The sequence below is a fragment of the Micromys minutus genome, assembly GCF_963924665.1.
Source record: "Micromys minutus genome assembly, chromosome: 1".
Classification (NCBI taxonomy): Eukaryota; Metazoa; Chordata; class Mammalia; order Rodentia; family Muridae; genus Micromys; species Micromys minutus.
This window is the reverse complement of record NC_137969.1, coordinates 250,089,658-250,112,877: the sequence shown is the minus strand read 5'-3', so window position 1 is coordinate 250,112,877 and position 23,220 is coordinate 250,089,658. Positions and strand designations below refer to the sequence as shown.

The window sequence follows — 23,220 nt, the reverse complement described above, 5'->3', positions numbered from 1 at the left end:
GGTGCAGGAGGAGCTGAGAGTTCTACATCTTCAGCTAAAGGCTGCTAGTGGAATATTGACTTCCAAGCAGCTAGGATGAGGGTCTTAAAGCCACAATGACACACCTGCTCCATCAAAGTCACACTCATTAGGCCGAGCATATGCAAACCATCACATTCCCCTCCCTGGCTCCCATAGGCTTGTTCAATCATGAGTCTGTGGGGACCATACCTAGACATAGCATAATGCAAAATACATTTAGTCCAACTTCAAAAGTCCCTGTAGTCTCTAGCAGTCTTGAAAGTGTTGAAAGCCCAAAGGTCAAAGTCTCTTCTGAGATTCATCCAATACTTAGCAGTAATCCCCAAAGCAAGACAGGAAACCAGCTGGACAAACTTCAACTCTGCATCTCCATGTCTGATGTCAAAGCAGTCTTCAGATCTTCAACTCCTTTTTCATCTTTGTTGACTACAACAGACTTCGTTCTCCTGGGCTGGTTCTACTCCCTGTTAGCAGCTTTCCTCAGCAAGTATCCTGTGCGACTCTGGTCTCTCAAACATCTTGGGGTCTCCAAGGCAATTTCAACTTCACAGTTTCTTGTTCCAGTGTCTGGGATCCACACATGATCTTCTGGGCTCCTCCAAAGGGCTTGGGTCACTTCTCCAGCTCTGTCCTCTGTAGCACTCTAGGCTCTGGTTGACTCACTCTACTGCCATTGCTGTTCTTGGTGATCATCCCATGGTACTGGATGGTACTGGCATCTCCAATATGGTGGAGTCTTCCACTGCAACCAGGCTTCACCAATAGCCTCTCATAGGCTCTCTTCATGGAGCCAAGCCTCAACTCCTTTGTGTGACCCCTCAGTCCTGGGCCACCAACTGTAACTGAGGCTGCACCTTCACCAATGGCCTTCCCTGACCTCTCACTGTGCTGAGCCTCAGCTGCTCTTCATGACTCCTTCATGCCTTCAAAACCAGTACCACAAATGGGTGACTCTTACACATTACCAAGTACAGCTTCAGTACAAGGTACAACCTTGGCTATCTCTGGAGCACAACTTCTTTGTGCTCTCAGAAAATACTTCCAGAAAATTCACCTCAGTGATTCTAGTCTCTTCTTAATCACCACTAATTTCTTAGCTCCAGCTAACCAGCATCAATAGTCCCAGTAGTTTCTTCTGTTTTTGACTCTAAAGCCAGAGCCACATGGCCAAAGCTGCTTGCAGGAGCTGGACTATGACCCCCTTGTTCTATTACATTATCGCTAGCTTTCTGTTTTCTAACTTCTTCACACCTAAGCTTGGCTGTCTTGAGTCTTACTCTGTAGACTGACCTTGAACTCAGATCTGCCTGGCTGTTTCCTGGGATTAAAGGTGTGCACCTCCATGCCTGGATCTAAATTTAGCTGGGTAGGATCTCACCCCCAAAGTCCCACTTCGTTAATCTGCTATCTCCTAAAACACAGGATTCAGGTCCATTTCACTTCCTGGTGCACCTTTAATACTTGAACCATATATTTTATATTTCTCCTTTCTAAGCTTGCTACACTTATTCAAAATGCTCTCTCTTCATGAGATTTAATCAGAAAACAAAGTCTCTGTTGGGCGTTTCTGAGACTTCCTCTCTCAGTGCAATTAATCGGAGTCTCTTTACCTTAGCCTCAGGCAGACTCTTCAGATTAAAAAGTAGCTCCAGTCTTTACCAAAATACCACAAAAACAGTCTCTAGGCCACATATTGAAATTCTTCTCCTGAAACCTCTTGGGCCAGGTCTGCATAGTTCAAATCACTCACAGCAACAAAGTCTTCCATATTCCTATAAGGATGGTCCATTAAGCCCTACTCAAAATAGTTCATGGCTTTCCAAATCCAAAGTCCCCAAACCCACATTCTTCCAAACAAAAGCATGGTCAGGCCTATCACAGCAATACTTCACTCCCAGCACCCGCTTCTGTCTTTGTTCATAAGGACAACATTTAATTGGGGCAGGCTTACAGGTTCAGAGGTTCAGTCCATTATCAAGGCAGGAACATGGCAGCATGGACCAGGAAGAGCTGAGAGTTCTACCTCTTGTTCTGAAAGCAGACAGAAGACTGGCTTCCAGGCAGCTAGGATGAAGATCTTAAAGCCTACACCCACAGTGACACACCTACTCCAACAGGGCCACACCTTCTAATAGTGCCACTCCCTGGGACCAAGCATATGCAAACCACCATAATGATGATGCCTTTTTGGGAAGAATTTTGGTAATTAAATACACTCTGGTAAAGTTGTTGCTAATAACTTCCACGGAATGCAGAGCTGGCAGTCATTGTCTGCACTCCTGCTTTGTTGGAGACAGAGCACTTTCTTGTGTCTAGTTAGGCCATTCTCTTCCTAGGGCAAGGTTTATAGGTGCACGCTAGATGTCAGCACTCTGCAAAGGAAATAGCTCGAAGTGCACACTCCTGATCCTGGTCATACCAGCTTAGACAATGAAAAGTAAAACTATGTATTGTGAAGCTGAAATAATTGTCTGCTTTTTTGTTGGTTTTGTTGTTTGGTGGTATTGTTTGAGGCAAGGTTTTTACTTAGTAGGCCTGGCTGGTTTGGAACGCTATGTAAACCAGGCTGGCTTTGAACATACATAGATCTGCTTGCCTCTACCTCCTGAGTACGGGAGTAAAGATGTGTGCTGCCACATGCTGCTAGCCTGCTTTTTGGTGAAAATGTGTTTCTGTAAAATATCTATTGTGTTGATTTCTCACTTTGTGGTGTTGGTTTTTTAATGTTGAGAGTGAGGATTTATAATTTTGCTTCTGAGTAAACATTGATCCCTTAATGGAGATCAGGGAATGTGGCTTGATTGTGGTTGAATCCTCTTGTCAAGCAGCAGAGATGTCTGAGGCTAGGGGTATAAAAGTAAGCTTTAAGAAAATATTTCAGATTGTTGAATGGAGGCACTGAGGTGGACCAGCAGTTTCCTCAGGCAACTTTCCCAGGTGAGCAGCTGTGTGCACCCAGGGCTGCATGAGAGCTTGTCTTCTCCCCTGCTGGGTTCTTAAGATAGAGATGTTCAGAGAAAGTTTGATAAGGTTCTTTGCCACCTAGATGGCAAAAACAGTTCTGTGTCCCTCCCTCTCCCTCTCCGTGTGTGTGTGTGTGTGTGTGTGTGTGTGTGTGTGTGTGTGTCTGTCTGTCTGTCTGTCTGTCTGTCTGTTTGTCTGTCTGTCTTCCATGGGAATGCTTCTCTGGGTCTTAGAAGTGGTGGTTTGTAAAGCTGTCACTTCCATGCTCTTGCCTGCCATGCAGGCCTGTGCAGGTAAGGTGTTTCTCAGGCGCCCTTGTCACACCTGTCCTCATTTGGGATGAAGGCTTTCCTCTGTCTTGGAGGGAAGATGTCTTTGAGGCTCTGAAGGCACTGGGAACTCACTGCTGTTGGCTAAAACTGTCTATCTGCCTCACTAGCTTACCAGCAGGGAAAGGGAATACCTTAAAGTGGCAGCTCCAGGAATTGGGGAGGTTGCAAAGGACGACCCTGGAGGGGTTTCAGCTGTGGCCTTATGCCATACCGGCTTTGTTTTCTTAGTTGTCTTCCTGGGGCTTGCTGAACAGTAACCTTCTGATGACCTCAGTTTTCTATCTTCCTCTGCCTTCACAGGCACTCAGAATTGGTTGATGGATCAGTTTCTTTTTTAAAAATTTCACCCTGATGTATGATTTATAATTGTCTACTATTATTTAGTTTTTTTTCTTTCTGAGTCAGTAAATATTTGAATAAATAAGTGGTTGACAGACCAAATATGGTTGGTTTAGGCCCAGTTTGCTGTATGGTTGACTGTCCTTCAGTGTATACACATGGTAACTAATAAGTATACTGTAGAGATTTTTTTTTGCAATATTTTAGCAAACTGCAATTAAATTTAAATTGCATATAGACTATAGATTCAGTCATCTAAAAAGTATTTTTTAAATGTAATGAGCAATAGTGTTATTCTAATTTTATATTTTTTAAGGTGATATATATTTGCTAGGAAAAAACTTTCTCTCCCATGTGTTTATGTGAGAGCGTGTGTATGTATGTATATGTGTGAGTAAAAAGCAGAAGGTCTTGATTAGATGTGTATTGATATAGTTAAATTTTTATTTGATCATATTGAGTGAGTTCGAAGAACTTTATGATGAAAAAATTCCCCAAAGAATTGAATGTAATCTGTGTTTAAAAATAAAAGTCTTAAAAATTGATTTTTTTCCTTCAAGAGCTGAATATATGAACCGTGCTTTGATTCTGATTTATGGACTTCAAAACTAAGTTGTAGATTCAATAGATATTTTATGATTTGTCCTTTTGTTAAACTGCTCTATATCCACGTAGAAATTAAACTATAAGAAGAGGGTTTAAATGTGCTAATGTGTGCTGTTCCCAGCTTGCCTTGGTCGTGGAATGTCACAGTCCGTGTCTGGCCTCCTTTGTGTTCCCATCTTGCAGCTCTCCTTCCTTCTGCCTCCTGAAGGGAAATCTCTCCTTCTCTGGCATTGTCTTAAAGGGAAAGGGCTCCATCCTGTGTGCTGCACCTCTTCTCTTGTCTGACTTGCTGGAGTTCTTTTGAGTGTTGCATCAGATGCTGTTCTGTCTGAAACCCTGCAAAGCATCCCAGTTACGAAACATATGTGACTGTGTCCAAGATCCAATATGAAAGTCTGTGTCTGGTTTCATCCTGGTAGCAGTAAGAGAAATGGGGTCATCTTTGGACTTTGGTGTGTCTACCTTGGCAGATGAACCCGTGTTCCTTTTCATTTATATGTAAGTCATGTAAAATAAATGTATTTTAATAATCAGTTTAATTAAACAGAATTGTGGCTTTTCATTAGAACAAACAGGTACAACTTACGAAATACATTCCTGTAACTATTGATAAGAGCAGTTGCTGGGCTGCCGTTTGAATTTTGAGAATTGATTATGCATTACAACAGTTGTAAATTCTTTAACATACAGTATTTAGGAGTCATTTTTATGGACCGATCAACTCCCTTTTTAACATATTTCAATGGCTCTGTGAAGTATCAGGTTGGCCTCCTGAAGCAGAGCAGTATAGGCATAAGAGGTTCCGGCAAAAAAAGGACAATGAGTTTTGGGGAGATTTGTGCTCTGGACTTTTTATTTGTTGGTATCTTTCTTTTCAGCATTTATTCAGGTTAAATTTGCTTCATTTGGGAATTGTTTTTGGAATTACCTAACCATATTCATGCAAGTAGCATTTAAAAATGTTTACAACTGCTTATTTCCCAGTGCTAAACACAAAACCGCCTTGATTCAAATGCATTTTGTTCCTGTACACAACTATTAGCGTTTAGAAGCTGCTTTGCACACTAAATGCTTCTGGGTTAGGGATCCACATAATAATGGAGTGTGCTTGTTTGGTTCTTCACAGAGGTTTGTTGTAAGAGCTTAAAATAAGACTGCGGCTGACTTGTGTGCTGCGCGGTAACTGTTTATTTAATGTAAGTGCGCCCTGTACCGCTCCTCTCTGATCAGCCCGAGGAGTTTGCGTGCTGCATAGCAACCATCTTCTTCTATACTTTATTAAATATCTGTCAATTATAAATATCAGGGTTTTACATTAATGTCAAGATAGTACATCAAAAATTCATGGAATATGTGACTTTTTCCAAGGGTATTTAATACTTAATGCATTTGTGTCATTTTTCTTTTCAGAGATATTGACAGGTTTTATTAAGTGTTTGTTAGGGAGATTTCATTTTTATCAAGGGACTATAAAGAGAAGCTGCATGCTAAATCAATTTTAAAAGCCAGAATATCATTCATTTTTCCATCTTCAAACACTTATAATCCATAGATTTTATTTAAATTTCTTCTTGGTTTATTTTTGTTTTATGTGAGTGATAGTTCATGACAGCACTTTAATAAGGATCAACGATGCTGACTGTAGTGGTTTTTAATTTCCTTAAGCATCACTACCAGACCCATGCAATATGGTAAATTCTTCAAAATGTCATACTTACATATTTAGCAATATTGCTTCTTTTTATTGAAGCCAAACAAACAATTTTAGATATTAATCTTTCCCAAACATAGTGATTATTTTGTACTAGGCATAATATTGCTATTTCTTACGGAGGATGCCTCTTTTGGATGGAAAAAGGATTGCTTTAGAGGGGTCACCTGACTTTGCATAGAGATTCTAGAATTATTTTAATTTTTATTTATTTTTAAGTAGAGTTTTATATAGCCTAGGTTGAGCGTCACGTCTAAGTAACTGGGATTGCGGGTATGTATCAGCAAGCCTGGCTTTAGACATTCAGCCTTGGATGCTCCCATCTGATAAAAGCTGTAGCCGTTGTTTATTTCCACATCTGCTGTTTATTATGCTCAAGAAGTAATCATTTGTTGCTAATGATTCAGAAGGAAACCTGTGTCTAGTTTCAGAAGCTGTTTATTAGGGTTTAGGTAGAGCAGCTAGTGAATCAGGGCTCCTGCTGTCTCCTATTGGACCCCTCCCGAGAGGTCTGGTTCTTGGGTCCATTTGAGGATACTCAGCTGTGGTCCCGCATAGATCTTTGTCTGGGAAACTATGACACTAAAATCAATTGGCCACCAAGAATGAGGTTCCTGTTTCAACTGCAGAAAAGACCTTTAAAGTGCTGGGAAAGCCATCAGGAAGAAGGTCAGGCTCATGGTAGTTGGTGTGTACCCAGAGTCAAGTATTTTCATATGAGGACATTTTAGAAGCTTTCGGTTCACTTCAAGTTAATTTTAATTGATTTTTTTTTTTTAAAATTCTGTTCCTGTAATAAAAAAATTGTTTGCAATCAACCTTTGTCATAGCTTTATTCATTTTTGAAATAAGGGAAGCCATTTATTTCCAACCGTAAATATTAAAACATTAAAGAAAAATTATAGATGAATTATTTTTGATATTCAAATACCTCTAAATCTTTGAAGACTACTATATTCAGATAAAAGGTACTGGCTTTGGTCTGGATTTTTTAGAAACTTGTTTTTATTTAAATGGAGCTGAATGTTGCTGGCAGAGACTGCACTCTTTCCTGCTGCCAATAGATGGTGCTGGCGTCACAGTAGAGAGCCCTGCTGAGGAGGAAGCCACTGGCCGCCTCAGCGCTACATTTTGCTTCAATCTAATTGTTAAGTTCTTGTGTCAGTGCAGACTGGCTTTTATACCAGAATCATGTGTACTAGGTACACTCTGTGTTTTTGAGAACAGCTATTTCTAATGGTTTCTGAAAATGTTATATAACCACACAGAAAATGTACTTACACTTTTTTTTTTTTTTTAAACTGAGGTTTTTATTTGTAATGTTTTTATCAGGACTATTAGGTCACGCAGGATATATGCACACTGTTAGAAGGCACACATTGCTTTAGCTTTCCCTCTTCTTGGTCCTGGAGTGGTCACACATGTTCTTGAGGAATCCAAGGATACTTAAAGATACTCAACTCTTAGAAGAATCTTGAAGTCCTTTTTAAACCTAAAAACTGTCTTTTTTTTTTTTTCTATTTAATATCAGCCTTTTGAGGGAGAGGGTGTTAAAATGTTACTATTTATGATATTTCACACAGGAATTTACCAACTTCCAAAAGGCTGTAGTAAATTCCATAGTTGAAGTGAATTAAAAATATTTTTTAAAAATAACATTTTCGCATCCTTTAGACTTTGAAAAGAGACATTTCGGTGTGCAAAGTTCTCAATAATAAAATACAGTGAGATTTCACTTTATTATAAATCAAAGGAAATTTGATCAATAGAATCCACTCTCTTTACTATTTTGAAGTTTGTCTCTTCTTACCAGGTTAGTTTTGAGAAGAGGAAAAGGCCTTATGATGATTTCTATATTTGAAAGGAAATCTGGAGCCTATCTTGGCTAAATGTAACGAGTAAGGGAAGATATACCTGGGCCTTCAGAGCACAGGCTCCAGGCTCCGGAGCAGGCAGATGTTACTGACCTTCCCTGGTACACCATTTATGGAACCAGACTGGAAATGGCCTGTGATAGACTATTCTGTGTGTTCCTCTAAAGTCTCTTATTTAATCCCACAGTGTTAGTACAAATATTCATCTGATCTCATTTTGTTTTATCTCCGTTGAGACAGGTTCCAGCTATGTAGCACAGGCAGATCTCAAATTTTTGATCCTCTCTTCTTAGCCTCTCAAATGCTGGTGTTTACAGTTATGTACGGATACACCTGGCCCAACATGCATCTTAAAGATTATGTAAATACAGCTTTACATTTTGACTTTTCTTCCAAAGGCTTAAAATGAGGCTAAAAAGAGGGGAGAAGCAGGCACCTGGGAGCTAACACCCAGTCGGCCCCCTTTTATAATATATAATTTGCCTAAGATTGCGCACCAAAGACAAGCTTTTGTTTTCTAATTGATTTACGGTTGGAGCCACTTCTGCCTCATTCCCTCCTGCCCCTCACACAGTGCCGGCAGGGAGCACAGCACAGGGAGCACAGGGAGCACAGCACAGGGAGCAGTGATGAATTACAGTGCACTTGCCTTACCTGGGGTTAAAACTGTGCTGCAGGCACAAGAGCAGCTTCGGCAGATCTTGTCTGAGGCTCAGAAGCAACCATTTCATCTGACCACTTACCGAAGTCTGTCTGTCAGACAGTAATTGAAACTCGAGATCAGAACCACACTGTTACAGCTTTAATTTCTTAATTGAGACAAATTTTAAGTGCTTAAAGATCTAAGGGGGAGGGGATTGTGAAAAGGGAATATGAAGCTATAAAATTTCCTTCCACGTGTGAAGTCTTGGATATTTTATCATATGTTCTTTTATCTAGAAAAAAAGTAATTTAAAATAATGCTGGTCTGCTTCACCTTTATCTTATGTGTAAAATTTACTTCATTTTCCCACAAGACTTTACTTTGCTTGGTTTCCTGTGGTTGATCCACATTTACTGTGTAAATAATTCATTTGCACAGAAGTCGATTGTCATCAAGTGTTATTAGAGAATATGAGAGTTTCCAGCATACTAGAGTGTTTGTAAGTATTGCTTCTTGTGACATACAAAGAGAATCAAATCTAGTCAGAGAGCATGAGCCCAAGATAGGCAAGCCCTCCCTATTGCTTTGCAGACTGTTCCCTTCAGAGCTCACGCTCGTAGCAGAGGGTGTGCCTGTCTTTGTGAGAGCAGTCCACCTTAAACTGTTTGGTGTGGTGTCTCGCTTCCGGATGGAAGTATGAAGGAGCAGATTTATGGCGGCCGCTGGGCACAACAAATTAAGTTGACAGTGATGTATGAGGCCACAACAACACACTGATCCCTCAGCCGCACTGCTGGACGCCTCCTGCTTCATTTGGCTCTTGTTAGGATCTGTTAGCAGCTAAATAATGAAATTCTGTTGACTGATTTCTGTTTTCTCCCCTTTTTTCCCATCTCTGCTTCCTAAAACCATTCATTCCCAGACCCATCCTCATGCCAGCAAACTGCCCTTGAAGGATTCTTTCACTTACGAGGACTACAGGTTTGTGTGACGGGCGGGCGCTATGTTGAGGGTGGTTTCTTAGGATCTGGAAGTGAGGGAAGCTCGTCAGCAAGTGACCTGCTGTGACCACTTACAGTGTTGAAATAGGGTGGTCTCAAAAGCCACAGCAAGCAGCTTTGATAAGCACTGGCATTTTGACCGCTGCCAAGAAACCGCTGAGAACCTGTAATGCTAGTGGCTTACTTGAGGTAGCCGAGGGGTGCTCGGGCTTAATAGTAGTGTTAAGTATTGCTAAAGGGTTTTTTTTCTCTTTTAAGTAGATTAATACTAGTGTGAAGAAGGGATTCTTTTTGAACGTAAAGTTAATGCACTATACTATGTAATAAAAGTACCATGTTCCACATCTTGTACACACCTTGGAGGTGTCTGGTTAGAGAGGAGAAACAGCACCCACTAGTCTGAGTGAGGCTTAAAGCCTGGTGAAGTCAGCATTTGGGTGAGAAGGGGAGCTGGCTTTGGAGACAACAGTTTCATCACCGTGCAGGTTGAGACCCTTGCTGCTCCTAGTTCCTTTGTGCACTTGGCCCATGTGCAGGCTTTTTCTGCCATTCTGCCCCCTCCTCCTCTCAATCCTGGATTTAGTTCTAAATGGTACAAAAAAAGCCTGAAAGCTGGGAGCCACCCGATAACCTCAGTTTCCTGATTGAGTGCATTCTTGTTAATTTCTTTACTTTCCTTTTCTTACAGGTGGGCTGTCTCGTCGGTTATGACACGGCAAAACCAAATTCCTACAGAGGATGGTTCCAGGGTGACCTTGGCTCTGATTCCTTTATGGGACATGTGCAATCATACCAATGGCCTGGTAAAGATTTCTTCCTGGGGCTGAGGCTGGGGGCTGCTGAGCTTCTGGGTGGACCTTATCCTTGGCTTCCTGTTTCCCCTGCTCGCTCTCACCAGGACAAGCAGAAGCAAACCTTGCTGCTTCTCTGCCTGCCTCTAGTAGAAGCTGGTTGGTCTCTTCATGCTGAAAACTGAAAGCTGTAGACCTTAGACCACATTGGGAAACTGCACCTACTGTATTTGTATCTAAACCACAGCCCTAGCTCTCACATTCATTCTCTTCTTTTACTGGACCACAGGCTGAATGAACCACTTTGCTTTTTATTCTCTTGCAAATAGGAGTTTATTGAAGAAAACGTTTCCTTTTTCTGGCTTTCTCTCTATGGCTCTTTTTTTTTTTTTGTTCTGTGTTGATTCCTTTTTGCCCATCATGTGTATGATTTACCTGCCTATGTATGGGGAGGTTTGTGTGCTAGACTCTGGGCACAAGTGCAGGGCTGGCTGCCTGAGGCCTGGGAGAGTGAAGACTGGAAGCGGCTTCCTGTGGTGACGCTGTCAGGGAGGAGGGCAAGTCTTGTTCCTCCACATTCTTGGGTTCCAGATGATATGAGGCTGAAGCTTTTTTTTTTCTCTGTGGTGAGGACTTCCTGGTACTCACAGGTAGGGAGGTGACAAACCCAGCTCATCCTGAAGTTGTCAGCATGGCTGGCCTGCGGGGCGAGTTAGGTTTGATTCCTCCTGTTCTGCAGTGCCAGCTTGCTTTGTTATTATTAGCCATATTATAAATAGATTAAAGAAATGCTGAAAATGATTATTTCACATCTATACAGAGGCCTGAGCACATGCGCTGTGCACCAAACACTCAAGGCAAACTGTCCTCCTGCTAATTCTGGTAGTCTTTCAGATCTTAACAATATTTGAACTGTAGCAAGGAAGAAGAATTACACTTTTATAATTACATTTTGTCTTAATTTAGATATGCTTAATTTAATTAGCAGACTAAGAAATAGTAGCATGTTTTACATTTTCATTAATGAATATAATTTTTATATTCTTTGTTCTTTTTTCTCCTTTAGAGATTTTTTTTAAAACTGATAAGCTTGAAATCTAAAACAGTTTGATGTAGCTTTAAATATCTAACCTTTGTTTTTTCCTTATATGAACCAGATCACTATTTCTCAGGCTGAATTGATCATTAAAATTATTTTCATTTCCAATATTAAGTAATCAAAAAAAATTAAAACAATACAGAAGTCTCTAGTGAAATAAGCCATTCTTTCCCCTGCAGTCCTAGTGTCCTCTGGTTTACTAGCTGCACGAGCAGCTGCTGCAGCTGAGGGTGCTGTCCTGCTTTGCTGTCTTGACTGTGGCGCCCTCATGTACGCACGCACAGGCCCTCCGAGTCCGGGTGTTGGTGTCACTTCTCTGCCAGTTTGGTGAAGCTGTGCACTCCTGAGTTTATCTCAAACTAAGAATAACAGACAACTTTTGGCATATCTTTTCTCTAATGTAAGCTGTGTGTCCTGTGATCTACCCTGGTTCTCTGCTAACCCTTAGGAAGGTTATTCAAGAATCCAAAATGTCATCCTTGTCCCACACACCTAACTGGACACCTTTGTTGATTTGTTTCTGTTGCCGTGTGGTTGTATGGGACATTGAGTGTGGCAGCATTTACGGATGCAATTTTCAAACTATAAAACTCTGTATCTGCTCATGAGAATGAGGTACTTGAACTCAAGTCTGACTTTTTTAAGCAAAGGCTTCTCTGTGTGTCTGTGTGGATTCTCCTTTTACCATTAGAGTCTTACAGGGGAACTCAGGAGAAAGGTGTGACCCACTAGTGCTGTTCTCTTTCAGCAGTAGTCCAGACCCCAGGGACACTCTGTGGTGGCAGCAAGGCAGAACAAGTGCTGCCTAGGATTCTAGTGAATGGGAGTGAAGCCCTTTGCCACTTGGAAAAGTGGGTTGTAAGAGGCCCAATCCTAAGCTATAGGAAATATGTCCCTGTTAGTATGTGTGTGGATGGAGGCCAGAAGTCAAGGCTGCATGGCTTCCTTTGTTCTTCACCTCGAATTTTGTTGTTTTGGTTTGGCTTTTGTTTTTTGAGACAGGGTTTCTCTGTGTAGCTCTGGCTGTCCTGGACCTTGATTTGGAGACCAGGCTAGCTGTGAACTCAGAGATCCACCTGCCTCTGCCCTCTAAAGGTGTGTGCCACCACTGCCCAGCTCTACCTCATATTTTTGAGACAGTCTCCCACACTAACCCTGGAGCTTGGTGCTTTCACTAGGCTACTCTAGGAGGTTTGCCTGACTTGGGCACTCTGTGATGATGTTAAAGATGTGCACCACTGTGTTTGGGTTTCTTTGTTCATTTAATTTATCTTCAATGCTAGAAATCCAAACTCTTATTCTCATACTTGCATAGTAAGCGGTTTACCCACCGTTCCATCTCCCTCATTTTGGCAGTGTGTATCTTTAAATCTTGCCTGGTCTATCCAAAATTAGCAGAATTGACAGGATTTTTTTAAAGTCACTCAGTTTCCCTGGGAACGATTCTGCTGAGGTTTATAGAGCACTGTGTATGTTGTGACGAGAACAGCATATGTAACTCTCTTGGTCAGAGTGGCAAACACCTTTCAAGGCCCTTCCGTTTAGCTTTTGAACAAAAGTCCAAGATATTTGAATTCTAAGCTCAGATCAAAACCCCAGTTTTCATAAACATGTACCCGTCTCGCCTACTTGTGACTTCTTGCTGTCCCTAATAGCAGTACGACCCACCTCAGTGCTCCATGCTTGCTGCTGTTCCTGCTCAGAGCACTTGTTCCTCAGATGCTCATGAAAGTTAAAAGCTATTGTCAAGTGAGGCCAACTACCATGGGTATTCTGTGTAAGCTGAGTGTCACTTCTGTCACAAGTCCCCCTCTTGTCCTGTGTGGACTCACTACACTGCCCACACGTTATAGTTCCCTTGGTTGGTTTGCTCGTTTGTTTTTAATGAAGTCTTTTGTAGCCTGGACTGGTTTTCAATTTGCTATGTAGTCACAAATGACTGGAACTCCTTCAACTCTGAGTGCTAGGCTTACAAGTGGTACTTCCTGCACCGGCCTCCACCCATTATTTTGGGAGTTGCATCATCTGTTGCATTGAACTGACAAGCATATGCACTCTGGGCTAGGACAAGACAGCAGGACACATGGACACAGCTGTAATCTGTTTGTTCAGTTTCTGCTATCTTTTCCAAGTTGAGTCAACAAGTGTGCATTACTTCATTTCTTCTTCATAAACAATGCAAGTAATAGATATACACTATGAGGAAAATGGTTATGTCCTCTGTATGTTTGAGGGACTAATGTGTCACACTCTTTCTCCTTTGGTGCTGTTTAATAGGTTAGTCTTTATTCTCCAGGATGCAATGAGTGTGACCAAAAGGAGCCAGAACAGTCTAGAAGGTTGGCAGTGCTCAGAAGGGCAGGGCATCAAGATGGACTGTTTACTGAATCAGGGCTCGATTCCCTCCCCTGGGAGTTTGTGCCTCAAGGCAGTCTTTTCAAAGGCAATGTCAGGTGTTAGGGACTGTGCATCAAACACTGGAGACTGATTTGAAAAACACTCCTGGTCTCTTGGAGGCCAGGGGAGGCAAGTTTGTAGGGTATGTGGTGGCAAGTAGAGAAGAAAGGATGGGGGAGTGTTCCCCAAAAGAAGACTGGTTTCTGAGTCTGAAAGCAGAGTAGGAGTTAAAGATGGCTTTATTCGAGAGGGGACAGGACCGTGGCCTATATGGCAGAGAACACCAGGCTCTGAGGCCTCCTGGGAACGTGGCACTGTCCGGAATCACTGTGTGATCAGCAGTGTAAAGAGCTGTGGTGCTGCAGCCTGTTCCACTCAGAAGGGTCTGGAAGATTACATGTTGATAAAGCAAGGGCAAGAACTAGTCATGAGGGAAAACTGGATAAAATGATTCAAAAGGTATTTAAGAGATTGTGAGCAGTTAAGAGCAATCACTTCTGTGTATTGCAGAGGCCGTGCCAAGACAGGTGTGCTATCGGTTGGGGTCAGGATAGAGAACTTTTCTTTACTGTCTGTATTATATGGGCCTAGAGACTCTCAGTAAAACGAGCAGGACTAATATCTATTTACTTTGTCTTTGCTTACCTGAAAGTTTTAGGTGACTAATTACAAAGTAAAATGTGTCTGTGACTTAGAAGTGGCTCTTTCCTTGCCTTCTTGATTCTTACACAGTAGAAAAACCCACTTTTTATGTGTTGCTGGTGAAAGAGTCCATGGCCTCGTACATATTAAACTAGTGCTTTATCACTGAACTAAATCTTGCCCCCACATTGATTTCTCCCTGTACAAAAGTTATATAAAGTAACACTTGTAGGTAAATACAGAAACCCAAGAGCCCCCCGTGACTAGTGAACAGGCAGGATGGCCAGGGTGGGTATATGCCTTTTGTCATCTATGGAGACCTTACTCTGGGCTCAAAGGCAGTGATTTTCTGATAGTGTGTTTGGTGGAGACCCAGAAGGGATGCATATTGTCTTTTCCCAAGAGGGATTTATTTACCTCAGACTTGCAGTTTCCTGTACCATCTCTGCTGTGTGTGAAAGTGACTGACATCCTCACCAACTTGAATGTTGAAAGCCTTTGCTGCCCTGTGAGCACCTCTAGACACCTTGTCCTGAAGGACGCCTGCCTCACCTCCTGTCTTTCTCTACTGCCTAGATTACGACTGGCTATAACCTGGAAGATGACCGCTGTGAGTGCGTCGCTCTGCAGGACTTTCAGGCTGGAGACCAGGTAGGTTTCAGTGCTCTAGCTGGGAGCTATGGGCACTGAGGAGGCATTGGGCATAGGGAGGAGCTGGGACACTGATCCTTATGGTTGTTTTCTGACCAAATCTTGAGTCAGAAAGATGCTTTGAATTGTACTTTACATCCTCGAAGGAAACAATGTAGCTGTTTGCCCAACTGAACCACTATATGTGCTACTGTTATCCAAAATAGAGTTGTCATATAATACTAAAACAAATGTTGTGTTTCCTAAGCTACATTTCTTTATAAAGAGGTGTTGTTTAAAAGGGGTGAGGTTTAGGTAGCTAAGACCTACGGGAGTTAGAACAGTCATTCCTGTCCTCTAGACTTTCACTGTAATGTGTATATTTTTTATCTAATAATTTGTGAGTAGAGGCACAGTTAAGTTTCCCATTCAATTTGAAACACACATCTATAAATCTCTGTATTTATTAGTTTCACAACCCACCACATAATAGAAAACTAATAAAGACAGACATTGCCTTCTGCTTGGTCTGCTCTTCAGAGAAGCTCACAGCCCTATAAGTGTGCAAGTACACAGGTTGTGGAAGTGGATTCCTGACAGAAGTTAATTTAAAGGCCTATTCTAGAGTGTTCCCCTGTTTTGGAAGGAAAGGAAGACATGGTACGTTCTAAAGTACAGTGCAACAAGGGGCTGTCTATCTGGAGAGGCTTAGCATCTGGAGAGGCTTAGCAGACCTAGGTCAGTATATCCTTGGGCCCTTCTCCCCCTGCCTAGTAGTAGTAGAAATGTGTGTTTGGCTTTACTCTCCTTAGATGTGAGTTTAGGAACTTAGGAGGATTGCACACATTCACCTTCCATGAGGATTAGAAATCTTCTGCTGCTGTGAAGTGGTGCTACCGTGAGATTAAGCCTTTGCTCTGTCTGTCTTAAGAATACGTTTTAAGTTTGTTTTCTGTCCTGTTTTCTTCTTTATTTCATCTTAGATTTACATTTTTTATGGCACTCGGTCAAATGCAGAGTTTGTGATCCACAGTGGTTTTTTCTTTGACAATAATTCACACGACAGAGTGAAAATCAAGCTTGGAGTGAGTAAGAGTGACAGGCTCTACGCCATGAAGGCTGAGGTCTTGGCTCGGGCTGGCATCCCAACGTACGTAGAAAATAACATGGCTTGGCTCTTCCCTTTGGTGCATGTAGCATTTCCATTACCCAGTGTTTAATTGGTGTGTTAATAAAACTTCTCCACAGTAGTGTGTCTTAATCCCTTTATCCCCGTTACACAGCAGATCTAGACCTTGACGATGTGTGGCAATTTACCAGTGCTTCCAGATAGTTGTAAGTGTGTTGCTAGCAGCGCTCACAGCTAGTTTCAGGGGATCTGGCCTGTACTCACTGTTAAGTTAAATAAATGCTCTGGTATCATTAATGTCTTTCACCTTGAAAAGGCTAATGACATGGATCAATTTGTTTTGTTTAATTTTTTGCCACCATTAGTTTCTGTAATGAAATCATGATCCTCAGTGATTTCATGAATTTCTGCCTAGTTTCTTTAAATTTTCTTACATTTAAGGTGTGAAGTGGTAAAGATGAGAATTATGATTTATTAGTTCTCCAGGGACCAAAGGAACCATTCTTAATGAAAATGGATTATCTGAACTTTTTTTATTGAACTTGTCAATATTTGGTTAATGATAAAGTGTGAGCTCAACATGAATTATTGTTAATGCTTCTTAAGGACTGTGGATGTGTCTGATTCTCTGACAGTGAGCATGTGACCCCAGAGTAAGGTCGTCAGGCAGCAGGCATGCCGCAGGGTGTCCAGTGCCTGGCAGGGGTTCTCACCCTCCAGCTCCACACTTTCCAAGGTCTAGTGAGGCGAGGCGAGGCTGGGCGTGGGCATCTTCCCCTGAACTGTGGGTCTTACTTCAGATTTTGTTGTTTTCAGATCCAGTGTTTTTGCATTGCATTTTACTGAGCCACCCATCTCTGCCCAGCTTCTAGCTTTTCTCCGAGTATTCTGCATGACTGAAGGTAAAAATAATTTCAGATGAAAAAATACTTTTTCCTCTTAAATTGTGAAAATATAAAGCATGGGAGGGGTTCAAATTCAAGATAAAATTCTTAAGGAGGTGGAGGGAAGATGGCAGTACTGGAGAAAGAACTAATCTGATGTCCACTGGGATTGAAGAGCGCACACACCCAGGAGGGTGAGCAGCGCTGCACACGGTACCTGTGTAACACAAGATGTTCCTGGCCACAACTCTGTTTCAGACTCAGGAAGGATTGAGTTTATGTTGAACACCCATTTTCTACTTGCCTAGAACCAGTCACCTGAGCCTGCTGTGCCGTGCGGCCCATGGGCTTCTGCTTGTGTTCACACCCTAGACTGCGTCCGGTCACTGCTCTGCAGTTCCATATGTATTGGGCCTGTACAGAATGGCTGGGCTAGAGATAAGGTGAATGATTTTCTGAACAGATAATGTTTTTCTAGAACAAAGCCTCCTGAGTGCTTGGGAAGTGCAGCTGACTACAGCAGTCATTGCGGCCTCGGAGTTGTGGCTGTCCCTGCTGTCTGACCCCATCTCTTGTGGGTTCAGAGCTCAGCAGGAGCTGAATGTACGAACTTAGTCCTAGAATACAAGTAGACAGTATAGGTGGTGTTATTGGGAACCAGAGTGAGACAGGGTAGCTGTTCCTAAGAGCAAGCGTCTTCCAGAGACTCATGCCATCACACAGAAGCTTTTCTTTGCACAAGCTAGGGTGACCTGTGGTAGTTTCTTCTATATTTAGTGAGTGAGGATGAGAGAGCAGGGGTGAGGGAGAGGGAGGAAGGCACGCTGGTAATGGCAGTCCCTGTAGCTTGTGCCGTGCCCAATGCTCAACATGGTGCTTCCTGTATTTTTATCTCCTGCCTTGTAAGGTGTTTCCTGTCACACTGTAGAGTCTCCAGTTGAAAGAGTATGAGAGGTTAGGAAAGGGCCACTCAGCTAGTCATGGACGACCTTGACTCAGAACCAGCTGCAGTACTTGCAGAGTCCATGTCCCAGACACCCCCATGTTCCTGATGATATGCAATTAATAGAATTCATGGAGCAACTCTTGCTGAAGAAAGTGCATTTGCATGTGGTGAAGGAAGAGAGAAAGGTAGAGTAATATGAGATATTCCCTATTGAGGGAGAAACTCACAGGCAGGGGAGTGTCCTCGCTCAGCAGGACAGACTCTGGGATGGGGAACCTCTGGGGAAAGGATGACCAGACAGGAAAGGTTTGTCTAGGGGCAGGCCAGTGGCTGCTTTGTGCGGCTTGTCTGCGCCATGTGAGCATGGCCTCTTGCCTCTGCACTGAGTGCTGGTGACAGCAGTGACTCAGCACTGGAGATTCTGGAAAGACATTTTTATCTCTGAAGATCTTCATCTCTAAAAAAGGTTATGAAGAGTAAAGTATCTAAAACCCAGAATTTTACCTTGGAACTAGATAGTCATTTTAAACATCAGATAACATGCATTTTTTAAAGTCATCTAATGTTTACTGCTGTTCTTTAGTTTCTTCTCAGTCATCAGGTGACAGTTTGTCACGCCGAGACAGTTGATGGAGTCCTTGAGTTACTCCAACTAGTACTAATAGTTTGGTTTGCTGGCCGCACAGCGCCTTGATTTGAGTTGTACATAGTGACGGCTGTAGGGCATTTAGCTCTGAAGAGACTGTCTCAGTTACAGAAGTATTCTTCCTTCTTACACATGGTTTTGAAGGAGATCGAGAGGCTGTGTTTATGTGTGGTTTAGATTTCTGAGAGACTCATTGTCCTAGAGTCAGGTTCCTATGGTCCATGTAGTTGTTCCTCCATCTTTGGCTTAATGGTGCATAATTACCAATTGAGAGTCCCAGGATGATAGTGACTCTCCTCAGCATCTGTAAGACATTTTCTTTTTATCTTATTTTATTTATGTATATGTGCCTGTATGTCTGTTGGCATACCATGTGTGCCAGAAGGAAGCATTGAATACCCTGAAACTAGAGTTACAAATGGTTGTGCGCTGCTATGTGGGTGCTGGGAATTGAAGCTGGGACCTCTGGAAGGGTGCCCAGAACACTTAACTTGGAGCCATTCCTCCAGTCTCATTGTCTCTGACACCAGCTGGCAAGACTGAGATCTTTACTCCAGGGCTAGAACGATGCTGTCAGAGTGAGGGTGTCATAGAACGTCTGAACCTGTGTCAGGGCTCTCATGGCCCTCTCTGAGAGTGCTGAGTGGGGCATGTTTCAGTGCCGGATCAACACTGCCTTTCAGGGAGGACCTCCTGGCCTGGAGCTTAATTCTGCCTCTGCTTGGAGAGGCTGGAGAAGCCGGACTGTGATGGTACTGGGGAGACGGAGCAGGCGGCTTGTCAAAGGGAGAGCTGGGCTGTCCTCCTGACTGGCTGCTATGTGTGTCTTTTGTAGAGGAGCTGAAAGAACATTTGCTAGGGGACAGCGCCATTGACAGGATCTTCACTCTGGGGAACTCGGAGTTTCCTGTCAGCTGGGACAATGAGGTCAAACTTTGGACATTTCTGGAAGACAGAGCCTCACTTCTTCTAAAAACGTATAAAACAACAATTGAGGTAATTACATGATTGAGGACCAAGCTTTATTGTGTATCTAGTGTATGTATGTTTAATGTTCTTTATTTGGTATCAGTGTTTTACAGTTTACCCTGTTTATATTAATAGCATTTGGTAAATTTTACAAAATTTTACAAAGTTAGTACTTTTCAAAATTATCTTTAATTCATGATACCACACACATCAGTTTGCATTTAGCTTCAAAGCTTTTCTCCCACCCCACCCCATGTGCTCAGCATGTAGTACATTAGAGGGTTAAACCCAGAGGCTTGTTTTCAAGACAGTGTCCCTAAATTCACCCAGGCCTCGAATTATAACCGTCCGGACTCAGCCTCCTGACTAGCTGAGATTAAGGCTGCTCACTAGGCCTGGCTGGAAGACTTGTTTCTCTCTTAATTCATGCCCTTCACTCTAGGCCCACATTGAGGCTCCAGTCACAGTGATTAAAGCAGTAAAGCCATCCATTCTGTGTTGGGTCCATTTAACTTGGCCTCACCTTTGTTTTGGGAGTCCTGACTTATTATATATAACAAGAGCTCTAAGTCAAACTGTAGTTTTGATGGAAGTGTCTTGGTCGATGTGAACCCTCAGTTTAAAAGCCGTTAGCAATCTTGCCCTCTCAGGCTGAGCTACTGCTCAGAGCAGCTTTGCTGATTTAGAGTTCTTGTCATTGATTTGGTGTTTCTCACCCCTCAGGAAGATAAGAGTGTCCTGAAAAACCCTGACCTCTCTGTCCATGCCACAATGGCCATCAAATTGCGCTTGGGTGAGAAGGAGATTTTGGAAAAAGCAGTGAAGAGTGCAGCCATGAACCGGGAGTACTACCGCAAACACATGGAGGAGAGGGCACCACTGCCCAGATACGAGGAGAGTGACCTGGGGCTGTTGGAGGGTGGTGTGGGGGACTCGAGGCTCCCGCTGGTCCTGAGAAAGCTGGAGGAGGAGGCAGGTGTGCAGGAGTCTCTGAGCCTCACAGAGACTGTCAGCAAAGCCAAGGCTGCTGAAAACGGGCTCGTCAATGGGGAAAACTCGATCCCTAATGGGACCAGGTCTGAAAATGAAAGCTTAAGTCCAGAAGGAAGTGAAACGGTGACTGGAGACACCGAAGAGTCTTCAGGAAGCCTGGGCGAGGTGAAGGAGCGGCTCTGAGATGCTGACGGGATCCAGTAGAGCAGACGTTGCGGACAGCACACCACAGCACCGTGTTCCTTGTTCACATTTTTCTTTTCGCAGAGAGGAAAATATGTTTTGCTGCTTTATATAAAGTGATTTTTAAGTTATTATAAAGATCTAGCTTCCCTTTTTGATTAAGATTGCCATCTTGCTTCTGGGCAGAACAAAGTAGTAAACAGCCACAGAGGGGAGGAGGCCCTTGAAAGGCTGCAGACCAGCGGTGGGCGCTCTTCCGGAAGAGTGGGGTCCTTGCTCAGCCGTGCTCTGCAGGCCTGCGGTCCTCTCTCCAGAATGAATGCTGGCTCTCCTCCTGCTGAGGACTTGAGGTTGGACTCTGGGTGTTGAGTGCATGGTGGAGATGAGGCACAGTGAACAAAAGCTGGGTGAGACAGACTCTGGGCAACTTTCTTTTTTTCCTTAACAAGAATATCCCAGTACCAAAAGAAAAGGTAAGGTGGCAACCTGATTTTTAATGGCTTAAAATGTTGATGACGATCCTAATTATATAAACACACACATATATCTAGTGATTTCTAAGGATTTGTTTACTTTTTGTGTTCTGTTTTGCTGTATTAAAAACTTGTCCTTTTCCTTAAATCAAAGTAGGGCTCTCGTCCTCCTCGGGTTTCACGCTGGCTTTGTTTCAGAGAGGTGCACTGGCTCCAGCAATGGCAGTGGGTGCCACAGACACCGGATGCATCTGTGCTTCACGCACAGGGTCAGGATGAGGCGGCTCCCTGGCTTTCTGGTTTCACAACAAGCTAGAGATTTTCAAAGCTACCCTTTTGAGTAAAACCCCTTATTAAAAGAAAAAACATGACTGGTGTTTTTGTTTGTTCCTTTTCTTTGGCAGTAGCGCAGGCCCTTTGAGTCGAGCTTTTAGCAGACCATCCATGCTCCCTGACCACTGGGGAATGCTGCCATGTCCTTGGCTGTGCTAGACACGCATACAGAGATTTGACGGGAGCATACCTGTGAGTGCCCAGAGCCTGCAGAGGCGCTGCCCTTTTCTTAAGCCTCCAGCAGTGCTCCAGTGGCCTCTCAGAAGTAGTAAGTTTTGCATTACTGTTTTTCACTGGACTAACAGTTGTGCCTTTTGCATGCACATGTATAATCCCAGGGTAAAAAAGATCATCATGCATGAGACAGCTATAAACTATTTGCTGGGGAAGTTTGAGTTAGGTAGATCTGCTTGAGCCAAGATTCCAGCTCCAGTCTCCAAGGACAACTTCAATACAGACAAAAAGACACCCATTTCTGGGACCAGGAATCTATTCTGTCAGCTCCTTTTCCATCACAAAGTGACTGTAAGTGTGCTGTCAGAAGGCAGAGCATCTATTGAGCAGTGCTGCTCTCTGCAGCCGTTGGCTTAGGAGATATAGGTAGTCTCCTGCCCATTCACAGGCAGAGTGCTACTCACATGGGACCCCAGGAGCCACAGTGTCCTCGTTCAGAAGTGGAGGGAAAACGGTTGAGTCAGTGGTGGTGAAGAACCCTCATTGCTCTAGTCATGAGAATGGCCCTTTCTCTCTCTTGCATCACACTGAAGCTTTCTTTCTCCCTGGAACCTTGGGACAAGAGGCTGCAGAGGCCAGTTTCGGAAGTACCACTGGCCAACAGCAGGAGAGTCACTGGCCTAAAAAACAAAAATACCCAGTTTTCTCAGGAAATAGACAGTTGATTTCCTCGAATAGTTTCTAAATTAGGCCTACTAGGTATATACTTAATTGAAGAAAGATGGGGCAGTATGTCATTACCTTCAGTTCCCATTATACATGTTGTTGAATAAATATTCACTTAAAATGAGACACTTGGGGTGGAGATGTAGCTTCATAAGCAGAGTATTTGCCTAGTGTGCACAAAATCCAGGGTCTAATCCTTTGTGCTGCATAAACAATATGGTAGCACAGTAGTACCTCCAGCACCGAAGGAAGAGCTCTGGCTTGCATAAGACTCTGTCTGTAATTAAAAATAAATAAATAAAACCACCAAGGGGGCTGGAGAGATGGCTGGGTGGGCATAGTGTTTGCACAAGCATGTGAGCCTGAATTTGAATCCTTAGCACCCATTGTGAAAAAGGTGGGGGTAGATGGGGGATCTTGAGATCTGCTTAAAATCTCCCCCATCGTGACTGCTCTGATGACCCTGTATGTTATTCTTTCAACCCTTGAAACCCCTCCACCTTCCACTCATGCCAAGTCTTCCCTGGGGTGCTGTTGAACAAACTTGTAGTACAGAGTCAGTGACTGCTTGGACTCAGACCTTTACAAGGTGTCTGCATCTGAGTCTGGAAGCAGGACCGTTGTCTAGGAAGTCAGGTTGATCTGAAGTAAAATGTTGACTGTTGCCTTCACTGTGCCTGCAACCCAGAGCAAGTATCCTTGTGCCCACAGTGG

The 23,220-nt window shown here is 43.1% G+C and overlaps 1 protein-coding gene across 2 annotated transcripts in view; it reads left to right on the top strand.

The window, feature by feature from the left end:
- Positions 1–21,617, top strand: part of SETD3 (SET domain containing 3, actin N3(tau)-histidine methyltransferase) — a 67,941-nt gene extending 46,324 nt beyond the window's left edge. For both annotated transcript variants that reach the window (XM_080936399.1, XM_080936400.1), the window contains 7 exons: positions 9,413–9,471; positions 10,180–10,294; positions 14,997–15,071; positions 16,034–16,200; positions 16,996–17,081; positions 19,491–19,651; positions 20,348–21,617. In XM_080936399.1, coding sequence (XP_080792525.1) covers positions 9,413–9,471; positions 10,180–10,294; positions 14,997–15,071; positions 16,034–16,200; positions 16,996–17,081; positions 19,491–19,651; positions 20,348–20,800 — 1,116 coding nt within the window. In that variant the 3' untranslated portion in view covers positions 20,801–21,617. The remainder of the gene's footprint in view (positions 1–9,412; positions 9,472–10,179; positions 10,295–14,996; positions 15,072–16,033; positions 16,201–16,995; positions 17,082–19,490; positions 19,652–20,347) is intronic.
- The last annotated feature ends 1,603 nt before the right edge of the window (positions 21,618–23,220 follow it).